Genomic DNA, 26,347 nt, shown 5'->3' with positions numbered 1-26,347 from the left:
TGCTGAGCTAAGCAAACTACGTTCAGCGTGTAAAGTTTGTTTACGTTTCATTGCGAGAAAAAGGTGAAAATTAGGACTCGGGAAAAAACGGAAGATGCTTGAGACTTCAATTCCGGGTGCAACGGTAGCTGTATTAGCTCCCGAAAGCACAGACATGGCATCAGCAACAACGAACAAAGCGGTAAAAAGTAACTATAATTTTTAATAAATTCCCAGGCTTGACTAATTGAATTTTTCTCTTCCAGAATCCTACAAATTTGGCTTGTTCCGAACTCTAGCTTAATCTCGTATTTGCAACTGAAAGATCCCAAGGATTTCAATCTAGACGCTGTAAATAGTCCCGAAAAATGCTGCGCTCTAAATCTCTGTAATTGCTACAAATCAATATGGTAAGTTGATAACAAAACGTAGCCAAAAGTTATTGTTTATTTAAAAAACGATTGTATACCGATTGGCATAAAGTCATTTGGCATAAAGCCGTTTGGCATAACGCCGTTTGGCATAAAAGTCGTTTGGCATAAAGCCGTTTGGCATAATGGCCGTTTGGCATAATAGTCGTTTGGCATAATGGTCATTTGGCATAATGGCCGTTTGGCATAACGGTCATTTGGCATAAAATATTGCATTTACTTTGGGCATGAAGACGGGGCCATCCTAAAATAATGGATCAAAATTTCGAGGAAGCCTCCTCACGCTTCGCGTTCGAACTAAAATGATGTATGGTCCTTACGCTTCGCGTTGCGGACCGGGCTAGGGGATTGTCGCTAGCATTGGGTAAACCTAGAAACACGGGGTCTTCCTAGGGTTTTTGATAAACCTAGGAAGACGGGGCCGTCCTAAAATTATTTATCGAAATTTCCAGGAAGCCTCCTCACGCTTCGCGTTCGAACTAAAACGACGTATAGTCCTTACGCTTCGCGTTGCGGACCGGGCTAGAGGATTGTCCCTAGCTTTGGGTAAACCTAGAAACACGGGACCTACCTAGGGCTTTGAATAAACCTCGAAAGACGGGGCCGTCCTAAAATTATGGATCAAAATTTCGAGGAAGCCTCCTCACGCTTCGCGTTCGAACTAAAACGACGTATGGTCCTTACGCTTCGCGTTGCGGACCGGGCTAGAGGATTGTCCCTAGCTTTGGGTAAACCTAGAAACACGGGACCTACCTATGGCTTTGAATAAACCTCGAAAGACGGGGCCGTCCTAAAATTATGGATCAAAATTTCGAGGAAGCCTCCTCACGCTTCGCGTTCGAACTAAAACGACGTATGGTCCTTACGCTTCGCGTTGCGGACAGGGCTAGAGGATTGTCCCTAGCTTTGGGTAAACCTAGAAACACGGGACCTACCTAGGGCTTTGAATAAACCTCGAAAGACGGGGCCGTCCTAAAATTATGGATCAAAATTTCGAGGAAGCCTCCTCACGCTTCGCGTTCGAACTAAAATGACGTATGGTCCTTACGCTTCGCGTTGCGGACCGGGCTAGGGGATTGTCCCTAGCTTTGGGTAAACCTAGAGACACGGGCCTTACTAGGGATTTGAATAAACCTAGAAACTCGGTAAATTGAAAAAAAACTAATGTATTTTACTTTTTAGCAACATTTCATATAACCTTATGAGTTTTTATATTTTTATGCCAAACGGCCATTATGCCAAACGGCCATTATGCCAAATGACCATTATGCCAAACGGCCATTATGCCAAATGACCATTATGCCAAATGACTTTATGCCAAACGACTTTTATGCCAAACGGCGTTATGCCAAACGGCTTTATGCCAAATGACTTTAGGCCAAACGGCGTAGGACCTTAAAAAACATTTTGATTTCATTAGGTCTTATTCGCCATTCGGATACTGTCTGCATACCTCAATGGAAATCAAGTGCTGTATCATCTGTGCCGAAAGAAATTGTGGCTCGTTGCACGTTTGGAATAAAACAACCGACCACCCTTTTGGGTTTGAAAATACATTGTACTGGCCCCTCCGAAATCGGAATTTAACCATAAACAGCTTCATTCTATTCCGGCTCAAATCGGTTCGAGCAGAAATGGTGATAACACAGGGAATTTCAGCGAACGATTTATAGAGAAAATATATGTTCGATTATAGACTATCAAATGTTTATTGGCGATATTTTTTATCTAACAAAGTGTTGAATAAAATGATGAATTCAAGTTAAAATAACAAAATAGCAATATTCGCATGTTACCTTAACTAGAAATGTACTATGGGTTTTATGATGACTGTCTGTGGTACCATATGCGAAGCTATTTCTTTAAAGATCTCTTAACAGTTTAGATCAGAAGCTTTCCTAAACAGTTTATAAGTGCTATAACCATTTGTGAACGTATATCGTTATAAGGTTTTTTTTGAAACTTTCATCACTAAGGTCCAAATTGAGTATAAATATAAGGTTAAATTTCATGAATATTTCACGTACGATATTGTACAATCTCTAAAAATATACATATATCAGAACTTGTTCGTCGGAATCTAAATTAAGAATTTATCAGGCAATTGTTTACTAAAGCCTTAAAATTAAATAAAAACTTCAATGCATAGAATTCAACACAGTGTAATATTTGAATACAATTGAAAAAATTAATTATTTTCGAATGAATAAATAACTACTGCTTTGAATTCATTTATATGAACATTTTTTTTTCAATTCCCTTTTTTCAGTGTAACAATTAAAACTCGCCGCGATGCTCACCCAACTGGTGCGCGAAAGAGTGTGTATCCTAAAACCGGTCCGCTGAAATGAGCAAAACCGGGCCGCGTATACTCACATATTGGTGCGTTTGCTCTAATAGGACTCGACATCTCTCGAGTGAGTATAACGAGCATACTGGAGTAACGATTTCGTTACGGTTATTCCCGTTGTTCAATGAAGCAAGTTAAAACTCGTCAAAACCGATCTAACACGGTAGGACAGTGGTCGGCAACCTTTTGAGTCAGAAGAGCCAAAAACTTAAAATTATCAAAATTTCAGAGATTGAAAGAGGCACATTCAAATTCACTGTTTTTGTTTTTAATAAAACAAAAACAAAACATATGAATGATCAATGAACTTAAGTTTTACGAAAATTACTTTAAATCATATTGAGTTTATTCTTACTCCTTAGTATTTTTTCAAATCTGTTTCTGATTACCATTAGGTACATGGATTCAATGCTTTTCTTACATGGCGTGATTTCATATTGATTTTAATGCGTTGGCATGATGTTAAAGTGAAAGAGTTGAACATATTAACATAATTTATAATCTCTTCGGCAAAGAAAAGCTTTTTGAATAACAAAATGAAAGGAAATAAATTTAAATTTTTTTATAAAATTTTCAAGCTTTCTCATGACTGTAAGAGTTGGATTCACATCAGTGTATTCAGCCATCAGTGTTTGTCAAAAAATTTTTATGAGGTTTACGTTGTTTGGTCACAAAATAGAGGCTGTCTCAGAACTTTTTTTTGTAAATGATAAACATTGATTTCCCTGTTAGCTACAGCAAAACTATTGTGTTTGACTTCTCAAAAACATTGACACGTTTAATAAATAAATAAACTGTTTTGAGTTTTTGTTTTTTTAAAACAACATTTAGATATTCATTGCATTTACGGTTCATGATAAATTAAATCTTGATAAAACTGTAAAATTAGGCTTCAAAAAATGCTTTTTTGCCGTTTGGTCGTTTTCGCTTATTTCTACAGCGGATGAAATTTCAAAATTCTCTTCTGGACCTATATAAATCTCTGTGCCATGTCACAAGGCGCAATTATGGCTTTAGAACGAATTTCTAAATATTTCATTCAAAAATATATGCTATATTAGCGCAGTGAGGGGCCGTTCAGATACCACGTGGACAGAAAAATGAGATTTTTGACCCCCTCCTCCCCCTCCGTGGACAAGCGTGGACATTTGACAAACCCCTACCCCCCTCCCCTGATGTCCACGTGGACAGATTTGAAAAAGTTTTTTTTTAAATACCTATAATTTAAAAGTTAGAAAACACAATTTTTGCCTTTTTGTTAGAGAAATGGCTGATTTTGAAAAATCCGAACAAGAATTTCCTGAAATAATTTTTTTTTATTTTGAATTTCCAAATAATCATATTTACAGAGGCGAATCCACCCAGCAAGCATCTATAATAAAACAAACAAATAATCATATTTATCACTTGCTTTCAAGTAGCTACTAAGGCTGATGTCATGCTGGCGCGCCATGTCGCTTTGAAATTCACTACAAATCATCACTTCTCTACATCTGATAATGCTTGGAATCGTCTCCTTTCTATCGGGAGCCATTAAAAATTCATCAAATCATGACCCGCATTGCAAGAATGCCGAAATTTTATCCGACAAAATTCCTTGTTTTGTTTGCCGGAACTAAGAATTCATGAAAATGTTCTCGCCGATTAAGATATTTTTTAGTTTATTATCATAAGTTCGGACGAATCTTCGAACTATTATGCTTAAAACCCGGAATCACTGCTTCAAACCGAGAAAAAATAATATTCCCATTGGATTTCCTACTTATCGCGCTACAAAACACCCTGGCATCAGCTTTGTTGTGCTTTCCAATGCGCTCAGTATGACAGGTCTGCGCTTTTTCCATGGAGATCAAATGAGAGCAGGTATGTCGTGTGAACGTGTGGCGCTGCTTGTCGCCTCAGCATGACATCAACCTAATGGTTTAAACTTAAACTAGAAAGCTTTGCCATTTTAAGATTTTGATTTAAACATCTTAATATTTATTCACCTTTAGAGAATATTTTGGAAGTAAGTATGTCCACGTGGACATGACCCGAACCCCTACCCCCCTCTCCGTGGACAAGCGTGGACATTTCTACACCCCCCTCCCCCCCCTAAGTTGTCCACGTGGTATGTGGACGGCCCCTGAGCTGAAGAGCCGCAATTTTACATTAAAAAAGCCGCATGCGGCTCGCGAGCCGCAGGTTGCCGACCTATGTGGTAGGAGGATCCATTCCGAGATTGATGATCAACTGTAAATCAATTTTTACTTGTTTCGCCTTTTTCTTTCAAACTTCATTAAACAGACTTTCACCGAGGGGCTTGTGATATAGCTCAGTTGACAAGTCTGTTGTCTCCTGAGCCGATGTCCACGAGTTCGAGCCCAAGAGTACACACAAAAAAAAAGCATAGTAAAATTACTAGATCCGTGGCTTAAACGAACAACAGGCAACCATATTTTTGAGTCAAATATGTTTTGTTGTTCAAAATACGTTATGCATAGTTCTTTTACCATGTGCTCAATTTGGCTGCGCATAGTAAATTCGACTACGTTTTAGTAAAATTGTCAATGAAATGATGCATTGTTTTACTTCGTGCCTAGTAAAATTGATATGTTTCATGATGAAACTAGTATGTGTTATGATAAAGATTAGGAGGAGCGAGGAGCTTGATTTCAATAGTAAAATTACTATGTATGGTTGTTTGTTTATTTCCATGCATACATCATTACATAATCAAAAACATTAAAGTTCACACTTCCAACACACGTCGGTCAATGATAGTGTGTTCTCCCGATGCTCTGAAAAGATTAAGAAAGTTATGAAACTTGAAAGTAGCTCAAAATTTGTTTGTTTACTCACGGGTTTGATGATTAATGATCCTTCATTAGTACAAACAACAAGAATGTTTTCCATGGTAAAATTATCATAAGCACTGATGTTTTTGAGTCAATAATGTTTTGTTCTCAAAAGTACCATGTGCGTAGTATTCTGTTGATATGAATTGGTGCCACAATGTCTAAATTACTATGCGGACGCTAGTCGTAATAGAAATTATGATGAAATTATCATGACCATAGTATTTTCTACAACAAACATTGTGAGTTATCGAAAATTACCAGGTACATAGTAATTTCAATATTGTTTCATGCGCACTTTTACAAAATCGATGTTATATTTTTCGTGGTTGAAAATACTATAGCGCTGAAATCGTAAAATTATCATGACAGCGTCTTTGGGATAACCACTCAATTTTTTTCCGTGTAAACATCGAACACAGTTGTACCGGATAGTTTTTCAATAACGATCCGCCAACTGCAACGTTGATAAAGTCGCGAATGCCATAAAGATGGTAAAACGACTATAATCGAAACAAAATAAAAATAAAAGACTTTCACCGAGCCAAAAATTCCCGACTTTTCGAGAGAAATTCCCGGCTTTTTCCTGCATTTTTCCCAGTGGACTCCAAATCCCGTCTTTTTCCCGCATTTCCCGAATGGGTGGCCACCCTGTTTCCTGCCATATTACACCATGACAAAATTGAATTTTCATAGAATCTTAGAACAATTTATGTCCAAACACAAAAGTCTGGAATTGTCTGGAAGAAATGCCAAAAGTCTGGAAGTCTGGAAACCTAAAAAAATGTCTGGCAAAAGTCCAAAAAGTCTGGAAGATCCAGACAAAATCTGGAAGGTTGACATCACTGCTCGGAACAAGGATAGGCAGCATCAGGACAATTAATAAAGGCAGAAAAAGAAAAACGAATCTCTTCAGAGTTCACCATTTAATATTCGTCCGCATATTCTCTGTATCACATAATCGACTACTGCCGAAAAATACAGTATGACACATAAAAATGCGAAAATCTGTCATCAAGGTTAAAAAAACACTTTTCTTCATGTTAACATGATTGAAAAAAACAATCATTCGATTTGTTAATCTTCGCTCTCAATTACACTATCCAGGCGAGATCTGAATCGGAAACATACGCCCGCAGTATGAGCCTCTGACATTGAAGCTCCGCCTTCGAGAACATACGCCCATATCAAACAGAAGAAGGTATTCAAATCCGGAATGCTCGGAGGCCAAATATCCTTCGGTCAAAACTTCATGTTTTCCTCCAGCCAGGTTTGGATCCGTCTCGGGGTACGGCACGGGCTCCATCTCGCTGGAAAACAACATTCTTGGGTTCATCGAAGTTGGCCGAATAAACGGAACTACGTCCAGAATGTAATGAATAGAGAGCTGGACTACATACATACAAGGTACAGAACTTCCCAAACCGCGATGAGCAGCAACAATCGACGGCTGTGTGATGGACGACGAAACATATATAAAAGCCGATTTTAAGCAAATTTCGGAGTTGGAGTTTTTTACCGGCAAGAGCAAGTTCGACGTGAACGACAAATTTAAGAAGAAGAGAATGTCGAAGTTCGCCTCCAAATATCTCGTTTGGCAGGCGATCTGCTCTTGCGGACTGAGCCTTTCGTGACTCGGTGGAGCAGTACTGGGCAATAACGAAGCGGGAACTTCGGAAAAGCAAGAAGACAGTCAAAGACGAGAAGGACATGTTAAAAAAAAAACAACTAAGAAACTGGTACCGGATGACACTGCACCATAAAGTTCACCTGGGGCCTCTGGCCATAATTCCCATCCGGACCTGCAACGAAGGCTGTACCCGTGATGGGAGATCATACTCGCACAAAGCGCTCCACGGCAATACTCATTCATTCGTACTACTCCAGCAAAGTTCTCCCCCTCTCTGTCACGATTCGCGACTCACGGGACTGTCCGTTCACTGCCTACTCGTGACTCGAGGTCCACATTCGGTCTCTTGTCAAAGTTTGAGGCACAAGGGCCGGCGCCTCTCTTCGTGACTCGCAACCCTCTTACGCTCCGCCCTCTTGACGCAATTCAAGACCCTCGAGTCTTAAGGGCCCTTTCGATCGGTCTCTTGACCCAATTCGAGACGAGAACAACTGGCCTCTCCTCGAGTCTGGAAATACTCACATCACCTAAAGCGTTCTCCGTCTCGACAGTTCGAGACTGAGTCTGAGGCCCAATCACTGGGCGCTACATGTTTACGGCACAAGGCCCTCTGCCCGTCGTGAGCCAATGATATCTGCGAATCGGTACCAGGAACCTCCTCAAAAAGCAGACCGATCAACACCCGCTCGAACACTTGGTCGTCCCGCATATCGGGGTCCCTCCCTCTTCCCAGCAAACATTTTTGTAGGTATATTTCGCAACAACTTTGTTATACGTTTCATATACATTATAGAATGATCGTATGAAACACGAAAATACAGCATTTACCTACCAAAGTGGAGGCAATATACATACAAATTTTCAACTTCTGGCTAAAGCGATAAGAGTATACGATTTCGACACCATATTCATACATACTGAAAGAATGCAAGAGAGCACAAGTTTTTTTCTCTCAACGCATGCGAACTGTTGCCAGCACCAATATTTGCTGCCTCTATCATTGGGCAATTCTTGCAAATACACCATCTGATTTTGAGCAATCTGGTTGCACTGCTGGTCGCAAAGAGAACAACAAAGCTGTTCTCTCTTTTGACCCACGTGGGAGAAAAAAAGGAACGAAATCGTCTTCAAAATCTGCAAACATGGCGGACTTTTTGTCATATCCGATTTAAACCATTCAATACGACTTCGAGTAAGATTTTTAAGACATTTTACTGGCGTTAGTTGGAATTACGATCCACAGTAACGTTTTTAATGACTTGAGTTCTCATTTTTAATGCGATTTCATGTTTGCTGGGTTGCAACTGAGCACTGGTACCAAGGCACCCAGTCGCACCACATTTGTGCCACACTCGGCACGCAGCTGTCGGCGGGCTGGCTGCACCAAGTGTGACGTGTAGTTCTATAGGCCGTACGCCTACAGGTGGCAAGTCTGCAGGCACGTTTCCACTCTGCATCATGGGGAGGTGGAACTACTTCTGACACGTGCCCTCATCCCCCTGCCAACTTGCTTAACATGGATCACAGGCGGATAAGTATTGTGTTTTATTTCCTACATTGTGCTTTACCCGGTACCACGCTAATCACTTAATAATCCTCCATAAGGCCGATGACATTGTGAGTGCGATGCGATGCGAATCGGCGAAAATTTACGAACGCAGCGAACTCGAGCGGCGAAACCAATTGACATCTGCTTCGCCGCGTTGAGTATGTCAGGTTTAGGCGATTCACATATATTTTCATCAAATGTGGTGCACCGCATTGAATCGCATTCGCCGCATCGCATCGTATTCACTATGGCCGATGACATAGTGAATACGATGCGATGCGATGCGGTGAATGCGGTTCAATGCGGTGAACCACATTTGATGAAAATGTATGTGAATCGCTTAAACCTGACACACTCAACGCGGCGAAGCAGATGTCAATTTGTTCCGCCGCTCGAGTTCGCGTAGGCTGCGTCCGTAAATTTTCCGCCAATTCGCATCGCATCGCACTCACTATGTCATCGGCCTATGTGATTTGTGCGTGCGGCGCAAATTTTTTACTGTAACTTTCGAAAGCATGTCGATTTTTTCATCCTTCGAAGTTCGTCCAGAAGCCGAAATTAGGTCCCATTTGAACCTTTTTTGTTTGGATTTTCATTTTCTCCAAAAAACCTATCAACCAACTTGAACACCGCTGCGTTAATCAATTGCTCAGAATTAAGCACGGAGAACGGCTTCTCTCTGTTTCATTTGAATTCATGTGCGGATGGATAGCTAGAGCAAACAATCTCACTCTCTCGAACAATTCTGGTTCTGATAACAACATGCGCCTGTAAAACATTTACAAGAAACGACCTGTTGGTCTGGCCGTTCGTCTGGCTAGCAAGCTGCTTGCTTAGCACGGTATTCGTCGTTCTTCAGTTGGCCCAGAGCGGGTACGTGGATGCATTGGTATTGATTTGATTATCTCGGTTGATTAGGTGGAAGGTACATATTTGAGTTGAACTAAAATTTACGTCCAGTTGATAGGGGATCGAGGACTGCTCAAGTTAAGCTGTTTTTGCCATACATCAAGTACCGGTCTTGCCATTCTTGAAACAATCATCTCTGTTCGTCAGTAAGTGAAGTGCAATTCAAGAGACAATGTCGCGAAACTTTTTCAAATCTACGCGTAAAATCATTGGTGCTGGCGTTAATTATAAGTACGTTTGGGATGAGCTATTAATCGAATTGAAATTGTTCAAAATTTTTTTTTTTATTTTAAGGGAAATCCTTCGGATTACGAATGCTGCTAAACCAGACAATCCTGTGATATTCTTCAAACCGATTTCATCGCTGATCTCAACTGATGACGATACAATCAAGGTCATTTTTAATTTTTCATCACATTTGTTAGCGCTTATCAAGACGATTCGCACTGCTCTTAGGTTTCTCACGCGTAGACAGTGGTTCGCAAAATGTGATCAGTCTGCTTATCATTTCAGGTTCCGCGGGTCTTCGGTCATATCAATTTCGAAGCCGAGCTGGGAGTTGTTATCGGGAAGCGGTGCAACAATGTGAGCCAAGATCAGGCCATGCAGTACGTGGCGGGATACTGTCTGGCGCTCGATATGACTGGAATGGATTTCATAATCGATGCCCGGCCTAAAGGATTGCCCTGGTGTCTTGGGAAGGGTTTCGATACCTCCACACCGGTGAGTCGGCTCATAAGTGCCGAAGAGTTGGGCGATCCCGCAAATGTGCGCGTTTGGTGCAAGGTCAACGAACAGATGAAACAGGACGATAGCACAAAAAATCTAATATTCTCTGTAAGTCTATGCCTTGTAAGCTGTTATAACTTAAACATTAAGCAAATTTTATCGAGTTAATGTTACTTATGTATACACATAATACACGACGTATTACAGGACACGACACATGACGTTCTTACGGATAAAGGATACGGAAAAAGGATATAAAATTACCTTTTTGTCGACCGGTTTTTTGGCTCGATGTTGCCCATCTACAGAACGATGTCCGACTGATTACACAAAGGATAATAACAGCTCCAGTTTCATACTTGATGTAATATTCGTCGAACGCAATTGGCATTATGCGGATTTTTGGTTGATCAGGTTGAAGAGAGATGGAATGATCGGCGGATCGTCTTCGTTCATCAAAGGTTTTTCGACAGTGTTGTTAATCCACAGACTAATAGTTAAACATCGACTCCCAAGCATTCAGATGTGATGTTTTTCATTCAAACTTCCTAAATTTCACCTTTTCACAATCGATGGAATGGTCATACTCTGTTGTGTGGGCGGCAACACTCGATTCATTAATCCTCTCATTCTTAACGGCATTTTTGTGTTCTTTGAGACGAATTTTGAATTAATGGCGAGTCCTGTAGATGGGCAACATCGAGCCCGAAACCGGTCGACAAAAAGGTAATTTTATATCCTTTTTCCGTAAAATAAGAACGTATGTGTCGTGTCCTGTAATACGTCGTATGTAATGTGTATAGTTAAAGTAATTACGTAAGCACAAATCATATAAAAATGAGTTACTTATGTGCCTTATTGATAAGTTATGTGGCTATGCAGCTGCTGTTGATGTGTTAAAGCATGGATCATCTTAAATCTGGACGCACTGTTTATTATACCATATCGCTCCTAGTTGTCGGATCTGGAATGTTTTGACAGTAGGTACTTTGTTTCGGAATCTTTCCTCTATCAGTGCTGAAAATTTCATTACGATTCGTTTTGTGTAGCCGCAAAACGAAAATCAATTTTGGACACACAGGTCAAAAACCCGACGTGGTGGGTTAAACAAATCCATAAAAATGGTCAAATCAACCGTGTGCAGCGTTCTCAAACGTTTCCGTGAGATGGATACTATCGATCGGCATGTTCATATCAAGCGTCATAGTGGAACTAAGGATCGGAAATTGCATTTGAAGGTGTTGAGAACGATCAAGGAAAACCCTATGACTATGACATCGCCAAGAAATGCCGACCGGTGCACCGTCAGAAGGATTCGTCTGCGCGAAGGAATACGATCTTATCGGACCGGTAAGCAACCAAACAGGACATTGAAGCAGAATGTAGTAGCCAAAGGACGTGTCCGGAAGTTATACGAGGTTCTAAAGAAGTACCACGGATGCATCCTCATGGATGACGAAACGTACGTGAAGATGGATTTTGGGCAGCTTCCCGGCCAAAAGTTTTATAAAGCCACTGGTCGGAGTGATGTTCCCTGCAAGTTCAAATTCGTTTTGCCGATAAGTTTGCAAGAAAGTGGTTGATCTGGCATGATATTTGTAGCTGCGGACGAAAAACCCCGATATTTGTGACAACAAGCCCTTGGACTCCAAGATGTACAAGGAGGAGTGCCTGAGAAAACATATGCTTCTGTACATTACATCTCACAAAGAGCCAGTAAAGTTTTGGCCAGATTTGACAAGCTGCCACTATAGGTACTTCAGTGGTATCAAGAAAACGGGGTGGATGTTGTCGAAAAGGACATTAACGCACCCAACTGCCCTCAATTCCGCCCTTTCGAAAAATATTGGGCAACTGTCAAGCAAAAGATGAAGAAGAATGGTAAGATGACTCGGGATGCACATGCAACAGAGATTAAGAGATGGTGGAATAAAATGGCTACTAAGGTCAGCGAACAGGGTGTTCAAACTATGATGAGTGGTATTCGATGAAAAGTTCGAAATTTCATCAAAACCACATTGGAATATTTTTTTTTTATTTTTCCTTTAAAGTGCAATACAAAAATCTACATTTTGAGTAAAAAACTTTTTTGTTTCGTTTACATAGTTCCGAAATAGACCGTTTTAATGCGTCCAGATTTAAGATGATCCATGCTTTAAAGGGCGAACACGAAATTATTGCGACACCGAAAATGTCATTCCAATTTTCTTATAAAGTTTAGAATCAAACCAAAATTTCAGGGTAGTTTTATACATACATTTACTTCAAAAATCGAAAGAAAAATTAGTCGATGTGGCCTTGAGTGCAATCTCACACTCAGATTTGTAGATCTCGCTATTTACTGTGCCCTTTGTCACGAAAATCTCACTCCTCAGTCCGCAAGAGCAGATGGCCTGTCAAACGAGATATTTGAAGGCGAACTTCGACATTTTCTTCTTCTTAAATTGGTCGTCCACATCGAACTTGCTCTTGCCGGTGAAAAACTCCAACCCCGGAATTAGCTTAAAATCAGCTTTTATATACGTTTCGTCGTCCATCACACAGCAGTCATATTTTGTCAGCATCTTCTCGTAGTTCTTCCGTGACCGAGTTTTAGCCGTCGATTGTTGCTGCTCATCGCGATTAGGGAAGTTCTCTACCTTGTATGTATGTAGTCTAGCTCTCTTCTTTGCATTCTGGACGAAACTCTGCGACATGCCGTTTTTTTTAACCAAATCCAGCTTGAGACGTTGGGATTTGCTTTAATCATCCGCTTCACATTTCCCTCCGTCTTTTTGTTCTCCGGTTCCGGTTTTCTTCCAGTTCCTTTGCCGTGGTTCAACGTCAACTGCTTCTGGAACCGCTTTAACACTCTGGAGACGGTTGCATGGTGAATGTTCAATATTTTTCCCAACTGCCGGTGCGACAGGTCAGGAAAATTCCAGGTGTTTGGGAAGAATTTGTTTTCTCGACTTGCGTTGGTTCACCTCCATTTTCGTTGAATCGACTCCGAGTTTGACAGCATGTAAACAATACACATCAATGAGAAAGTGTGCAAAATTTGGTTGATTTTTACCCAATGGTAAAAAGTTATGCCCTGTTGAATGTGTCGCAATAATTTCGAGTTCGCCCTGTATTTAATGAACGATTAAAGAAATTTTCGGTTCCATATGGCAACAAGATGGAACTTGTAAGCACCTTGATATGTGTATATTATGGTGGCCGCCAAAATGGTCATGTTGAATTTCGCGAACCTACCATATACATTTTGTAGATTGGCCCAAAAATAATATAATGACCAAATGACGATAATTTCTAAAAGTCCCTGTTACTCACAGAGAAAACCTGTTTCGAACAGGACAATTTGACAGTTGTTTTCCTGAACTGTTTTGTTGTCCTGAAATCGTCCTGTAGTTCCAGCTGTTAAAAATACAGGATAAAATCGTCCCGACCACAGGAAAAAGTGTGAAGAATATGACAAAGGCGTACAAAACGCACGTTGCCGTGACTCACGAATTTTCATTTCGTGGTCCTGGCTCTAGGAAACGCTTCCAGGTAGAAACATAAGTTCAGAAGAGCAATCGCAACTTTTCGAGCTTATATTCCTAGCTTTCACTGGAGTCAGCATTACCAGAGAAAAATTCGGCAAGTCACATCACGTGACGTGCAGAATCAACTCCATAGTCTAGAAACCTCACAAATAGGATGTTCTTGTTAGCTAGTCTCGAAAAAATATGAGATTCTCGTTTTTGCTATATATTCTCGGAACTGAGTTTACTTACACAGACATCTGTTTCCCATAATTTCTGATATTATTAACATAAGCTTTCCAAACATTTCAGATCCCGGAGCTGATTGCATTTACCTCTAAGTTTATGACTTTGGAAGAAAATGATCTGATATTAACGGGGACACCTGCAGGTGCTGGTCCGGTTAAGGATGGTGATGTTCTTGAATGCGGACTGGGTGATTTCATACAGATGAAATTCAATGTTAAAAACGAATGATAGTCGAAGCTGCGCCGCAGATCTTTCCGCTAATTGGTGATATTCTATCAAATGGTCGTTGATTGTTTTTGTATAAATAGATTTTTTATTGTTTTACTGGTTTAATCTATCACATTATGGGGATGAATAAACCAATTGGTTTAAAATCCCAAAAAAAAAAAAAAAAATCTATCACATTCATTTATAGTTCTTAAAGGTATCCGAATGCCATATCGAAATGCAATGCAGAACGATTGGATTGTTCAAAAAAACGGACGCAAAATAGAAATGGAATTAGTATACTTAGTATAGTTTACTTAGTAAAAATTCAGAATTAAAAAATATTTTAGACGGTATTACGTCCATCGTGAATCTTTGTCCTCGGTGCTAAGTAGTTTCTTTTCTTCTGGTTCCGTGGGACAACTGGAAGACTCAGGTTTAGGTGATATTTTTCTGCTCATTATGGGTGTTTTCACTTCCCCGCTGCTATAACAAACGTGGCAATGCTGCGAGCCTATCGATGGATAGTACTGACGATAACAGAGATAGCTCTCTATTATCCCTATGATGGATCCAACGGAGACATCTTGCCAATGATGGTGATAATCACATGTGCGACTGATGGCCACCATCACTGCAACCCACAGGGGACAGAGAGCGGCTATCAAACGCCACGATTGACCGCGACCCCTTTCAGTGAAGACGTGCAATTTCGCGAACAGATACCATGCCAGGAAGCCTAGAACCGAGAATGCATCTGAAAGTAATCGAAAAGTTGGTGATGAATGTAGTCATATAAACGAGAAAAAAAAACCATACAGGAAGAATGTCCACTGGGAAAGCTTTTGCGTCCATCGCTAACAGTCCATTTGTCTCCGGTGCAAACCATATCATCGTTCATCTGCCCATCTGGGAAGCATCTCCAGAAAAAGTCCGGCCTCGGTCGGCCCACAGCACACTTAATCGAATGAGTTATCACTCCGTTCAGAGCAATCGACAGCGTCAGTCCTAGCCAAGCACTTTTGAGATCTTCAAAGTCCTTGGAGCGAACATAGTAGGTGGCAAAAATCAACCCGGCTAAGATGAGCGTCGTCGGGTAAAGCATATTAAGCGGTACGTAACTGGAAGTTCGTGGATTCCGGTACAACCACATTTCATCCGGATGGATTTTACGAACGAACGGTTCCTTCAGCTCGAAGTATCTGAAAAGGTGTTAAATATTTAGAAACCACTACAAGAATACAGACACCGGTGTTAATAAATGAAAAAAAAAACCGGCGTATTCGGCACGGTAGTATATAATACTCAAGTGTAAATTTAAACAAATGCTACGTCTGTTTCAATAAATATTCCATTACTACTCACATGTATGAATTTACAATACAGCTAAAACTTCGATATAGTGAATATCAAATTTGATAATAAACCGAAGGTATTTACTAGAATTTCGAGTCACTAATGAAATTTTTATCAATTTCTTCATCAGCTTGTGGTGCATTGGTTAGCTAATACTAGAACAGACACGAATGTTCCTATTTGAAATGACCTTAAGGTTAGAGCTGCGCCGATTCGTTGTATGTAAACAAATAGTAAATGGCTGGTAGGTATTATACTTACATGTAAAAGACAAACAGTACGATTCGCAGAATGATTTCTACCTTCAAATGCAATCTCGGTGACATTAATTTTGAGGCAGCGATAGCCGCGTTTCCATTTTTGTTGATCATGTTATCCACAATGCCTTAAGGAACGGGCGGCCTTCTCGGGATGCTGCTGCTGATGACACTCGCCTTGCCAGATGCTTAGCAAACACAAAACCAGATATCACCACGTCATCCGAAGATATGCTTCAAGTAGGATATAAAATGTGTAGAAAATTTGTCTCTTCAAAAACTAAATTCAATCGATATGGTTCAGCGCTTTCGGTGAAAGCATGGCGACCATCACTTACCTCAGAAATCACCTGCCGTCATAAGTGGCCTGTGCTTAGTGTTTTAGGAACCGTTGAGTAAGTATAAGTATAGGAATTTATAATTCTCGCGTCTTCACCGGTTGATGTCGCATATAGAAATATAGAAAACTTACTCTTCGCCGATGACGCACAGACCCATCATCATCATCGTACACTCGTCTCGGCGTCCGTCGCCGGGCTGGATGGGTTGTTGTGCATGGTTCGTTTCGTTGGTTTGTTTGAAGAAAGCAGAAAACCACGCGATATAGGCAGGTATGAGCCGATACGCCAGAGAGAAACATCAACAGAGAGCTCGACTGAGAGATGGTTGAATGTTGATAGTTTTTTTTCACAACTCGTTTTTATTTCATCTGATAGTTACAAGTCTGCCCGCTGTGACTGCAAAACGAATACTTCAACAAATAAACTAATCCAAATCATTATAATATCAAATTTTACAAACCGGTGCGGCGATTTGTTTGGAAAAAGTTCCCCAACTGACCAATAAAAGTAAGAGTAAAAGATATCCAAGAGAATTGGAAAAATATTTTCACTTGGAACTTGTTCCAAACTCTACCTACATGACCCTTAAAAGTGCTAAATAAGCAACATTTGTGCGTTTTACGTGCCTTTGACAAATATACGAAGTCGTTATCAATTTGGATGTTCTAATTACCTTGGTTAATGCAGATGCAGCTTTTGCAATAACTCACCATTTTCATGTCAGATACTGATAATTTTAAATAGTTTTATCGGATTGCCATTGTTAAAAAATTTGCAACAAATTATTTGACGATTTGGCTGAACAAATCTGAATAAACTTCAATGGAATTTATGTATTAAAATTGAGAAACATTCAAAAGAACTTGTATTTTGAAGCGTGCTTTGAAAGTTCCATATTGGCTGAATAACGGTTTATGGGTGAAATGGCCATTAATGTTTGAAAACTTAAAAAAAAAAACTAAAATTAGCAAAACAGACTGGGGTATGACTTCAGTCGAACAATAAATATTAAGAAAAAAAAATTTTTTTTAAACATATGACAAACTTTTTTACTCGTTTGCCACCCCTCCCAGAAAGCTTATCTTCCAGCCACTGCGAGCTTTGACGGATCGTTCCGTTTGTAAACATTGGAGTAGTTGTTGAATGCTGCGTGAATTTATCTCTGGGGATTTTAGAAGAATTTCACATAGCCATAATTCATAGGTTGCACCGGAATTAATTCGTATGCAATGGATAAAAGCGTTGGCAAGGTGAGTCATCTAATTGTGTAACTGCAATTATAGTGCAAATGGCGCAGTTACGTTCGATTTTTCATTCCTAGGACAAACGTCGCCAAGACAAAGCTCACAAAAAGCCTCATCCCGTCAAGCAGAAGGCTAATAAAATCGGTAAGCCTACTAAGGAAGTTGCCCCGGTACCGGCCCCAGAACCTCTGATAGATTACGACGATCGATTTTCGAAACGGCCCATCGAATCCAACTTTAACTGTGATTTGCCATCGAGTGGGAGTGATTCCGAGGACGAACAGCAGAAGGCTGCCGATTTTGAAAAGCTGTTACAAATTCCTGCTTCTACCAGTGGACACTTTTTCTTGAGTTCCGAAAAGCACTGGGTCAAAGAAGCTCAAGAACCATCGATTGCGAGTGGGAAAACAGCACATCAGTACGGCCAATACTTTAAGATTGACACCGCACAACTGAACCTGGGTTTGGTCTCAATTCCGTTGCACGAGAGGAACCATTACCCGGTTGATATATTTACGTCTAGAGAAATCGATATCTTAAAGTTGAAAGCTGAACTAGAATCACAAAAATACATAAAAAAGTACAAATCATCGCCCTTAGTTCACAGCAAATTAAAAACTATAAAAATGAACGCTGATTCTAATTTTGGATCGGAAAACGCTATTCCGCCTCAGCCAATACCTTGCCTTATTGGACCGGACGCTTTGCCAGTGGAGCCAATCCCACCGCAACCATTCCCTTGTTTAATTGGACCGGACGCTTTGCCTGCTGAGCCAATCCCACCGCAACCAATTCCTTGTCTTATTGGACCGGATGCTTTACCAGCAGAGCCAATCCCACCGCAACCTTACCCTTGCCTGATCGGGCCGGATGCCTTTCCCGGTGGAGTAAATCCATTGCGACCGACACCTTGCCTGATAGGCCCTTCAGCTTTGCCACGTGGCGCTTCGGATTCCACGACAGCAGTGAGTGGGATTTCGGAACGTATGAGCTCCGTTAAGGTGAGCAACTCATCAGCAACGGATAACGATGTGGTTCCAATTGATAATGGAGAATCTTCAGTGGACAACAAGAAAGAGTCGGGAAAAAACAAACCAACCCAAGGCGGTGAGCAACGACAAACCAAGGAAGATATGCAACAGTGGCTTGATGATATTCTTGAAATGTAATTTTTCGATTGTTATTTATTGTTGAGGAAATAAAAATGGCTTAATAATTTTTCGGTTGTTGATTCGATGCATACCGTTTACCATACAGAGAAAGATCCCTTGGATAATTAAGGTACATTTCTCATTTCAAAATTCAATACAGCTTAATAATAGTTCTACGTATCAGGTTAGGTAACAATGTGAATGAGATTTTTTTTCACTTAAACGATGCAATTTTCTTCTTATGGAATTACTCCATTACTCTCATATTTTCCAAAACACTCGGTGGATTATAGTAAGATGTCTTGTTTTTGTTAGTCTTAATTTAAGAGGTGAAAATATTTAAATTAAACAATAAAAACTAATGCCATAAAGTACCGAAGATGATCTTATGTTTATTAAATTATTAAATATCAGTAAACCACACATCTTTTCATATGTATGGGGGTCACATAACGAAAAACGAACAAATGAGAAAGTTATATTGGAATCTAAACTTTCCTAACTAACAAACGAAGAAATCAAAAATTCAAATTTAATTTAAATTAACAAAAACACATTTTGTAAAAATCTCTTTGAGTGTTTTAAGGTTAGCAATTCAAGATGCTGTTTTGATATACCCTGTATCATGTAGGAATTATGCATTTTGAAGGCCTGATGATGTTCAAAATATGCTTCAGTACTACTACTTTCTAAGAATAAACTTATGAGTTTTAGGTTAAAAGCAAAAAAATAAATCGAATGACTATAAGTCTAAGCCTTCCATTGCTTTTTACAGGCGGGACATTTCTTCATTCGTTTGATATAGGTTGTTAAACATTTTTTGTGCATTTGTTCCTTGCACTCAGCACAGGATGTACCCTGTAGAAAAATAGAAGAATCAAAAGATGTTACTTACATACAATCCTGTGGAAGAACTTCGTCCACTGCAACAAACAACACTCAACTTACGTAGAACACGGCATCTTTGCACAGGCGACAAACTTTAATGTGGCCCGGGAAATGGTTGATTAGATAAGGTTTGAACTCCACAATCGTCCTCGGGCCGAACCTGACAACGTCACCTCCCAGGACCAGATAGCCCTGGAGGCACCAGTCATGCATTAGTTCTTCAGCGCGACTTTTGGTCACTCTTTTCGCCCTTCTTACTCTAGGTATTTGGGCTGTCAGATTCAGACATTCAATTTGGCTGATTTGATGCGCTTGGGACTTGGCCAACGCTTGGAGAATCAATCGGAAAAGGTTGAGCTCCCCGTTCGAGTAGGCTGTCTGGAACCGGTTGAATCCGGTATTCGAAATATTAACGAAAATAATGAACGTTTTGAGCGAAGGTTCGCAATCGAATAAGACTAGTTTTTGATCGTATTTGCTGATGCGCAAATTGATCTCCGCGACGAGAATACGGAGAGAAATTTGGGTTGGATTCACAACATCATCGTTTGGTTTCTCTATATGAAAAGATAAATTGAAATCATAACACTTATTGAGAATTCTGTTAATTGGTTCTACGGAATTCAAAAACAAAACGAAAATCAACAACTTACCGGTTTTATACAGCCGAGTGAGGAACTTTAAAGCATCTTCTAGTTCTATAATACCATGATGAACGCAGGATTGCAGAAAAGCGCAATGAATGTTCGAATATGCAGAAACCATGTTTGTAAAATTTAAATGGCGATATTTAAAACGGATTAACTGCAAAAATTTTCAAATAAAACGGACACGCATCGCGGCATTCATAAAAAATTGAACATTTTTCTTTTCTTTTTTTCACCAACGTTTTCAATACAGGGATGGCAGGTTGGAAGATTTGTTTGTATGCATACATTTTTCATCGCAAAACTTTTTTTTATGCGATTTAAACATATTTCACAGTTCCTGTGATTAAATTTTGATTGTTCTTTAAAATAATATTGCAGTAAATTTTAAAAAGCTAGATTTTTGAACAAAACCGGATTAAATAAAAAACGGATGTGCCGAGATTTCTAATTTTAAGAAATTTGAAATACTTGGCATCCCTGTATAATTTTTTTGGGGTCTGCACGCTCTTTTTTTTAAACTCAAAATTAAGTATGAGTTATGACCGAGGTTCAAAACATAGTTCGATTCTATGAACTTAAAGTAAAGTACCCTTTTTTCCTCCTTGCGATGGATCAAAACGGAGTTCGAACTGCGAACTCAAAATTGATCCCTTTTTTCCTTCGGCGAGGGATCAAAGCTGAGTTCGACCTTATGAACTAAAAATTGAACTCTCTTTGTTGGACTGAAAACACTTAGCGAGTTCAGTTCGAACCGGAACAGCAACCAACGAACACGTCGCAAAATTTTGTCTTTCCGGAACAATTACCGGAAGACTATGAATAATGAAATGCATGTTCACCGTGTCAGCGTTAAATTCTGTCCGTCATTGTCATCATATGGTGAGCGGCTTGGAATGTCCGGAAACTTCCGGATGTTGTTTACTTCCCTTAGGAAGTAATATCCGGAAGTTTTCTTTGACCGGGAGTGTCAAAACTTTCCACCGCTCTGTATTTGCAATGCAATGTACCGGAACAGCAACATCCGGGTACAACAAATTTTAATCATCCTTTAATTCCCTTAATATCAGCTACCCTCGAAAAAAAAGGATAAATCCGAGTTCGGCTGCCGAACTTAGTATTGAGTATGCCTATCACAACTCAGTTTTGCTATTGCGCAGTCAAACTCAAAGTTGAGGGAAGCCACCGAAGTGGATTCCAACCGTAAAGTTTGTACCGTGCAGTCGCATTGTTTTATCGCTCTTCTAAAACGAAACAATAGTGTGTGATTTTCGGTACGCGCATCGTGTTTCCAGCCTGATACAACTGGCCTTGAATGTGCCGTAAGGGAGTTCGAGGGATCCAATAGGTAACCCGCCATCCGGAGTAGGTGTGCCGTCGCCGGGGACCAGAAGGAGCCTCAACACGATAGCCAGTCGACCACCAAAGAAGAAAGCGCTTTTTTCGACCAAGCCACGTGGTCATCAAGGTCATCAAATCAGCTGCCATATCGCAATCGAGCTGAGCGGAGGGTGGCTACAAAACAAAGCCGCACTGGACTCATTTGATGCAACAACAACAAAAAATTAAGATTTGTATTTGCTTTATTCATTTTCCCTTTTTTTTTAACCTAAACTAGTACTATCCCTAGCTACCTTTTCTCTTTGTTTTTTTTTCGGATTTTGTGAGTGTACTTCGTTCATATTTTAATTACGGAAGACATATTTGTCCCCGTAATAAAATATGAGCGAAGGCGGGGGGGAGGAACCCACAGTTCCTATGGATGATGGGAGCATCCTCTATGAAAATGTTGAGCACCTGGAGGACCCTAGCTTTTCCACTGAGAATAACATCTCAGTTGATGAAGCGGGTCCTTCAGGTGCTCATACATTTACAAAAGAAGATCTCTCGCCATCACCCACAGAAACTGCGACCCCCCGAATCAAGGTTTATTCGGCTAATTCGACTTTTGCTGGTCCGTGGGTGGTTTTTTCCGGCCTAAACCTAACGGAAAACCACTCAACGTTATTCAAATTACGAAGACTCTGGCTAAGTGGTCCTCTGTAACCAGCGTTACAAAGGTAAGACCTAACAAATTGCGGGTTGTCGTGGCTAGCCTGAAAGCAGCCAACGAAATTGTTGCCAGCAATCATTTCAACTTGGAATATCGAGTGTTTGTTCCATCTCGAGAGGTGGAAATTGAGGGAGTGATATCCGAAATGAGTCTGACAGCAGAATATGTTAAAGCCCACGGTGTGGGCAGATTCAGGAGCCTCGACTCGACTGAGGTCAAAATCTTGGACTGCCGCCAACTCGTGACTGCCTCCGTCGTTGCTGGCGTTAAAAAATATTCGCCGTCAGCCTCATTTCGGGTAACATTTGAGGGTACAGCACTCCCTCATTATGTCCTCATTGATGACATGCTAAGGCTTCCAGTTAGGCTGTTCGTGCCTCGTCCCATGAATTGCGACAAATGCATCAAAATAGGACATACTGCCTCCCACTGTTGTAGTAAACCTCGTTGTTCTCGTTGTGGTGAAAATCATGGGGATGGAGCGTGCTCCGCAACAGTTCACAAATGTGTATATTGCGGAGGTTCTCCCCATGATTTATCTTCTTGTGACGCATTTAAAAACAGTTGGGTAAAACAGAGGCGTTCGTTAATAGAAAGATCTAAACGCTCCTATGCCGCAGTTCTGAAAAGCACATCTCCTCCGGTAGAATCTCTCTCAAATAATGTTTTTTCTGTACTGCCGGTTGACGACGGTGCCACAGATACAACTGATGAAGAACAGCCATCATTCTTGTTAGGGAGCTCCCGGAAGCGTTCAAAGGTAACTTCTCCTAAAATTCCTAAAAAGGTCCCTCTAATCAGCTCATCAATCAGCAGTGGTAAGAAATCTTCAGTGGATAAGGAGAACCAAATCCCGCCTGGTTTTCGCGGGAAAACTACATCTTCCAATGATCCTGCAGTCGCAGGAACATCAAAACACCCAACACCTAACACTAGCTCTTCTGCGGTGACTGTCCAAATGGGACTTTTCAAGCTGTCCGATATTGTGAATGGACTGCTTTCGTTTTTTGATGCATCGGACTCCATTAGAAGCATTATTACAGCAATGCTTCCTATTGTGAAGACATTTTTTGAGCAATTGATGCAAACTTGGCCCCTTCTTTCAGTGTTTATCTCTCTCGATGGCTAATTCACGCCGAGAGGTCGGAGATATCACTGTTATACAGTGGAACTGTCGTAGTCTCATTCCTAAACTGGATGTGGTCAACCATTTACTTCATAAAACGAACTGTGATATTTTTGCATTGTCCGAAACTTGGTTATCTTCTCAATCTAACATCTCATTCCACAATTTTAATATTATCCGCCTGGATCGTGACGATTCTTATGGAGGGGTACTTTTGGGGATCAATAAGTGCCACTCTTTTTATAGAATTCACCTTCCTTTATCGGGCGGAATTGAAGCTGTTGCTTGTCATACAACTATAAGAAGTAAGGACTTATGTGTTGTCAGTTTGTACTGGCCTCATAGAGTTGCAGTGGATCGAAGTCACCTGGAGGACCTGTGCTCAGTGCTCCCCGAGCCAAGGTTGATCCTGGGGGACTTCAATTCGCATGGAACTGTCTGGGGAGAACAAATTGACGATAGTCGTTCAACTCTTATCTATGACATTTGTGACAGTTTCAATTTAACAATTTTGAACACGGGTGAAAAAACACGGGTACCTAAACCTCCTGCAAGACAAAGCGCAATTGACCTCTCACTCTGCTCAAATTCCCTATCATTTGATTGCCAGTGGAAGGTGGTCCATGATCCTAATGGTAGTGATCACTTGCCTATCGAAATTACAATCACTAATGGGGTCAGTTCTTCAAACACAATAAATATGACATATGACCTTACAAGACACATCGACTGGAAAAAGTACTCGGACGAAATAATAACAGCCATCGATTCTATGCATGTTCTATCTCCGTTGGAGGAGTACCACTTTCTTTCACGTTTGATATATGAAAGTGCACTTTGTGCTCAAACGAAACCCATCCCAGATTCATCTGTTCCTAGAAGGCCCCCTAATCCTTGGTGGGACCAGCAGTGTTCCAAGCTTTATAAAGACAAATCGAAAGCATTCAAAGATTTTCGAAAACATGGAACTCTCGTCCTTTTTGAAACATATGTTTCCCTTGAAAATCAGTTCAAAAACTTGATCAAGGGGAAGAAAAAGGCGTATTGGAGGAATTTTGTGGGTGGTTTATCACGGGAAACATCCTTGAGTACCTTGTGGAGAGTGGCACGAAGCATGCGTAACCGATCATCTACAAATGAAAGTGAAGAATATTCACATAGATGGATATTTAACTTCGCACGGAAAGTCTGTCCAGATTCTACACCTGTGCAAAAAATAATCCGGAATGTGCCTCCAGATAGGTGTGATCTAGATTCCAGCTTTTCAATGGTCGAATTCTCACTTGCTCTCCTATCTTGCAACAATTCAGCTCCGGGAATTGATAAAATAAAATTTAACTTGTTGAAAAACCTTCCGGATGCCGCCAAATTTCGCTTGTTAAATTTATTTAATCAATTCTTGGAGCACAACATTGTTCCCCAAGATTGGAGACAAGTAAGAGTCATTGCTATCCAAAAGCCCGGAAAACCAGCTTCTGATCCCAATTCATACCGTCCAATAGCGATGTTGTCTTGTATACGGAAATTGATGGAGAAAATGATTTTGTTCCGATTGGATAAGTGGATGGAAACAAATGGCCTCCTTTCAGATACTCAATTTGGGTTTCGAAGGGGCAAAGGGACAAACGATTGTCTTGCTTTGCTGTCTTCAGAGATACAAATGGCGTATGCGAAACGTGAGCAAATGGCTTCAGTGTTTCTAGACATAAAGGGAGCTTTTGATGCTGTCTCAATAGAGGTTTTGTCAGACAAATTGCACTCCCGAGGTCTGCCTCCACTATTGAACAACATCTTATACAGCTTGCTTTGTGAGAAACATCTGAACTTTGCTCACGGAGATATTGCAATTAGAAGAACCTCTTACATGGGCCTCCCACAGGGTTCATGTTTGAGTCCACTTTTGTACAACTTTTACGTGAGCGACATCGACAGTTGTCTCTCTGAAGGCTGCACTCTAAGACAACTTGCAGATGATGGCGTGGTGTCTGTCACAGGATCTACTGAGTCTCATCTGCACAGACCTTTACAAGATACTTTAGACCAGTGGTTTTCAAACTTTTTTCACTCACCGCCCACTTTTGCAAAATTTTCGAGCTCAACGCCCCCCTGAGCAAATTTTCAGAAAATCTAATGAAAAAATGAAAATTTGGACAGTTAAAAAGCCATTAGCTTTTGACTTGATGTTGTTGTAAGGCTTAACTCAAAATTCTTTAAAATTTATATGAGGCCTTCAGAGCCAAAAGGGTATTATAAGTGTGAAAATGGTTCATTTTGATTTAATAATGCCAATGGATTCTTATATATCGAACTATATTTCATGATTCAGATTTTTAGAATTTTATTTGCATACTGATTTATTCGAAAGAAAAGAGCTTGTTTTTAAATATATGGAAATTTACCAAACATAACACTTTATTCACTTTTACTTAGATTTAGACACGAATGCCACAAGGTGGTAAAGTGTCATTAATAAACCTTAAAAAAAACTTATATTTAGGTTGCCAGAATTTTCCCAGCACGTACCCGAGCAGGAAAAATCCGAGATATTTTATCTAAAAACCTGGCAAAATCCGGGCATTTGATTTCAAAATTGTCGATCAAAAACCCGAATAATATCCAGGCAAATTTTTCTCAAAACCCAGGAATTTCTTAACAAAAAATCAAGAAAAAAAACTTGAAACAAAATTTTTCGTCATAATTCATCAGCAGTTTTTATTCAGGCATTCAAAAAACTTTCCATGATTATTTCCTTAAAATTTGCTCAAAAAATTGGTTTTGGAAACATAAATTAAAATTTTAAAATCACAATTTGATTTTATTTAGTTTGTTTTGGCAAATGAAATGAATAATTCCGGGCAACCGGGCCGGACCGGACTTTTGACGATTTTTTCAATAAATATCCGGG

General features: G+C 40.2%; 4 protein-coding genes across 7 annotated transcripts; 2 read left to right on the top strand and 2 right to left on the bottom strand.

The window, feature by feature from the left end:
• Positions 1–270: 270 nt before the first annotated feature.
• On the top strand, positions 271–14,505 carry LOC129753587 (acylpyruvase FAHD1, mitochondrial). Of its 3 annotated transcripts, XM_055749419.1 has the most exons (5): positions 9,212–9,665; positions 9,737–9,916; positions 9,980–10,079; positions 10,199–10,522; positions 14,236–14,505. In XM_055749419.1, exons 2-5 carry the CDS (start codon positions 9,858–9,860, stop codon positions 14,398–14,400), a joined length of 648 nt encoding a protein of 215 aa, XP_055605394.1. In that variant the 5' UTR covers positions 9,212–9,665; positions 9,737–9,857; the 3' UTR covers positions 14,401–14,505. The 3 variants fall into 3 exon arrangements, with proteins under 3 accessions (XP_055605395.1, XP_055605394.1, XP_055605393.1); XM_055749420.1 differs by lacking the exons at positions 9,212–9,665; positions 9,737–9,916 and adding an exon at positions 271–389; XM_055749418.1 differs by having other exon boundaries at positions 9,212–9,916.
• Positions 14,506–14,664: 159 nt separating this feature from the next.
• Positions 14,665–16,737, bottom strand: LOC129753585 (phospholipid phosphatase 4). 2 transcript variants are annotated; one of them, XM_055749414.1, is made up of 4 exons: positions 16,331–16,737; positions 15,997–16,226; positions 15,199–15,581; positions 14,665–15,136 (listed from the first exon to the last, which is right to left on the bottom strand). In XM_055749414.1, the coding sequence occupies exons 2-4, from the start codon at positions 16,104–16,106 to the stop codon at positions 14,736–14,738; spliced, it is 894 nt and encodes a 297-aa protein (XP_055605389.1). In that variant the 5' UTR covers positions 16,107–16,226; positions 16,331–16,737; the 3' UTR covers positions 14,665–14,735. The 2 variants fall into 2 exon arrangements, with proteins under 2 accessions (XP_055605389.1, XP_055605390.1); XM_055749415.1 differs by lacking the exons at positions 15,997–16,226; positions 16,331–16,737 and adding an exon at positions 15,745–15,884.
• A 691-nt stretch (positions 16,738–17,428) lies between these two features.
• LOC129753584 (arp2/3 complex-activating protein rickA) lies at positions 17,429–18,795 on the top strand. The gene is made up of 2 exons (XM_055749413.1): positions 17,429–17,583; positions 17,655–18,795. Exons 1-2 carry the CDS (start codon positions 17,563–17,565, stop codon positions 18,744–18,746), a joined length of 1,113 nt encoding a protein of 370 aa, XP_055605388.1. The 5' UTR covers positions 17,429–17,562; the 3' UTR covers positions 18,747–18,795.
• Positions 18,796–19,100: 305 nt separating this feature from the next.
• On the bottom strand, positions 19,101–20,410 carry LOC129753586 (non-structural maintenance of chromosomes element 1 homolog). Its single transcript, XM_055749417.1, has 3 exons — positions 20,270–20,410; positions 19,677–20,173; positions 19,101–19,586 (listed from the first exon to the last, which is right to left on the bottom strand). The coding sequence occupies exons 1-3, from the start codon at positions 20,379–20,381 to the stop codon at positions 19,479–19,481; spliced, it is 717 nt and encodes a 238-aa protein (XP_055605392.1). The 5' UTR covers positions 20,382–20,410; the 3' UTR covers positions 19,101–19,478.
• Between the last annotated feature and the right edge of the window lie 5,937 nt (positions 20,411–26,347).

This window comes from Uranotaenia lowii, chromosome 3 (assembly GCF_029784155.1).
Source record: "Uranotaenia lowii strain MFRU-FL chromosome 3, ASM2978415v1, whole genome shotgun sequence".
In the NCBI taxonomy this organism is placed as follows: Eukaryota; Metazoa; Arthropoda; class Insecta; order Diptera; family Culicidae; genus Uranotaenia; species Uranotaenia lowii.
This window is presented reverse-complemented; position numbering and strand designations above follow the sequence as displayed.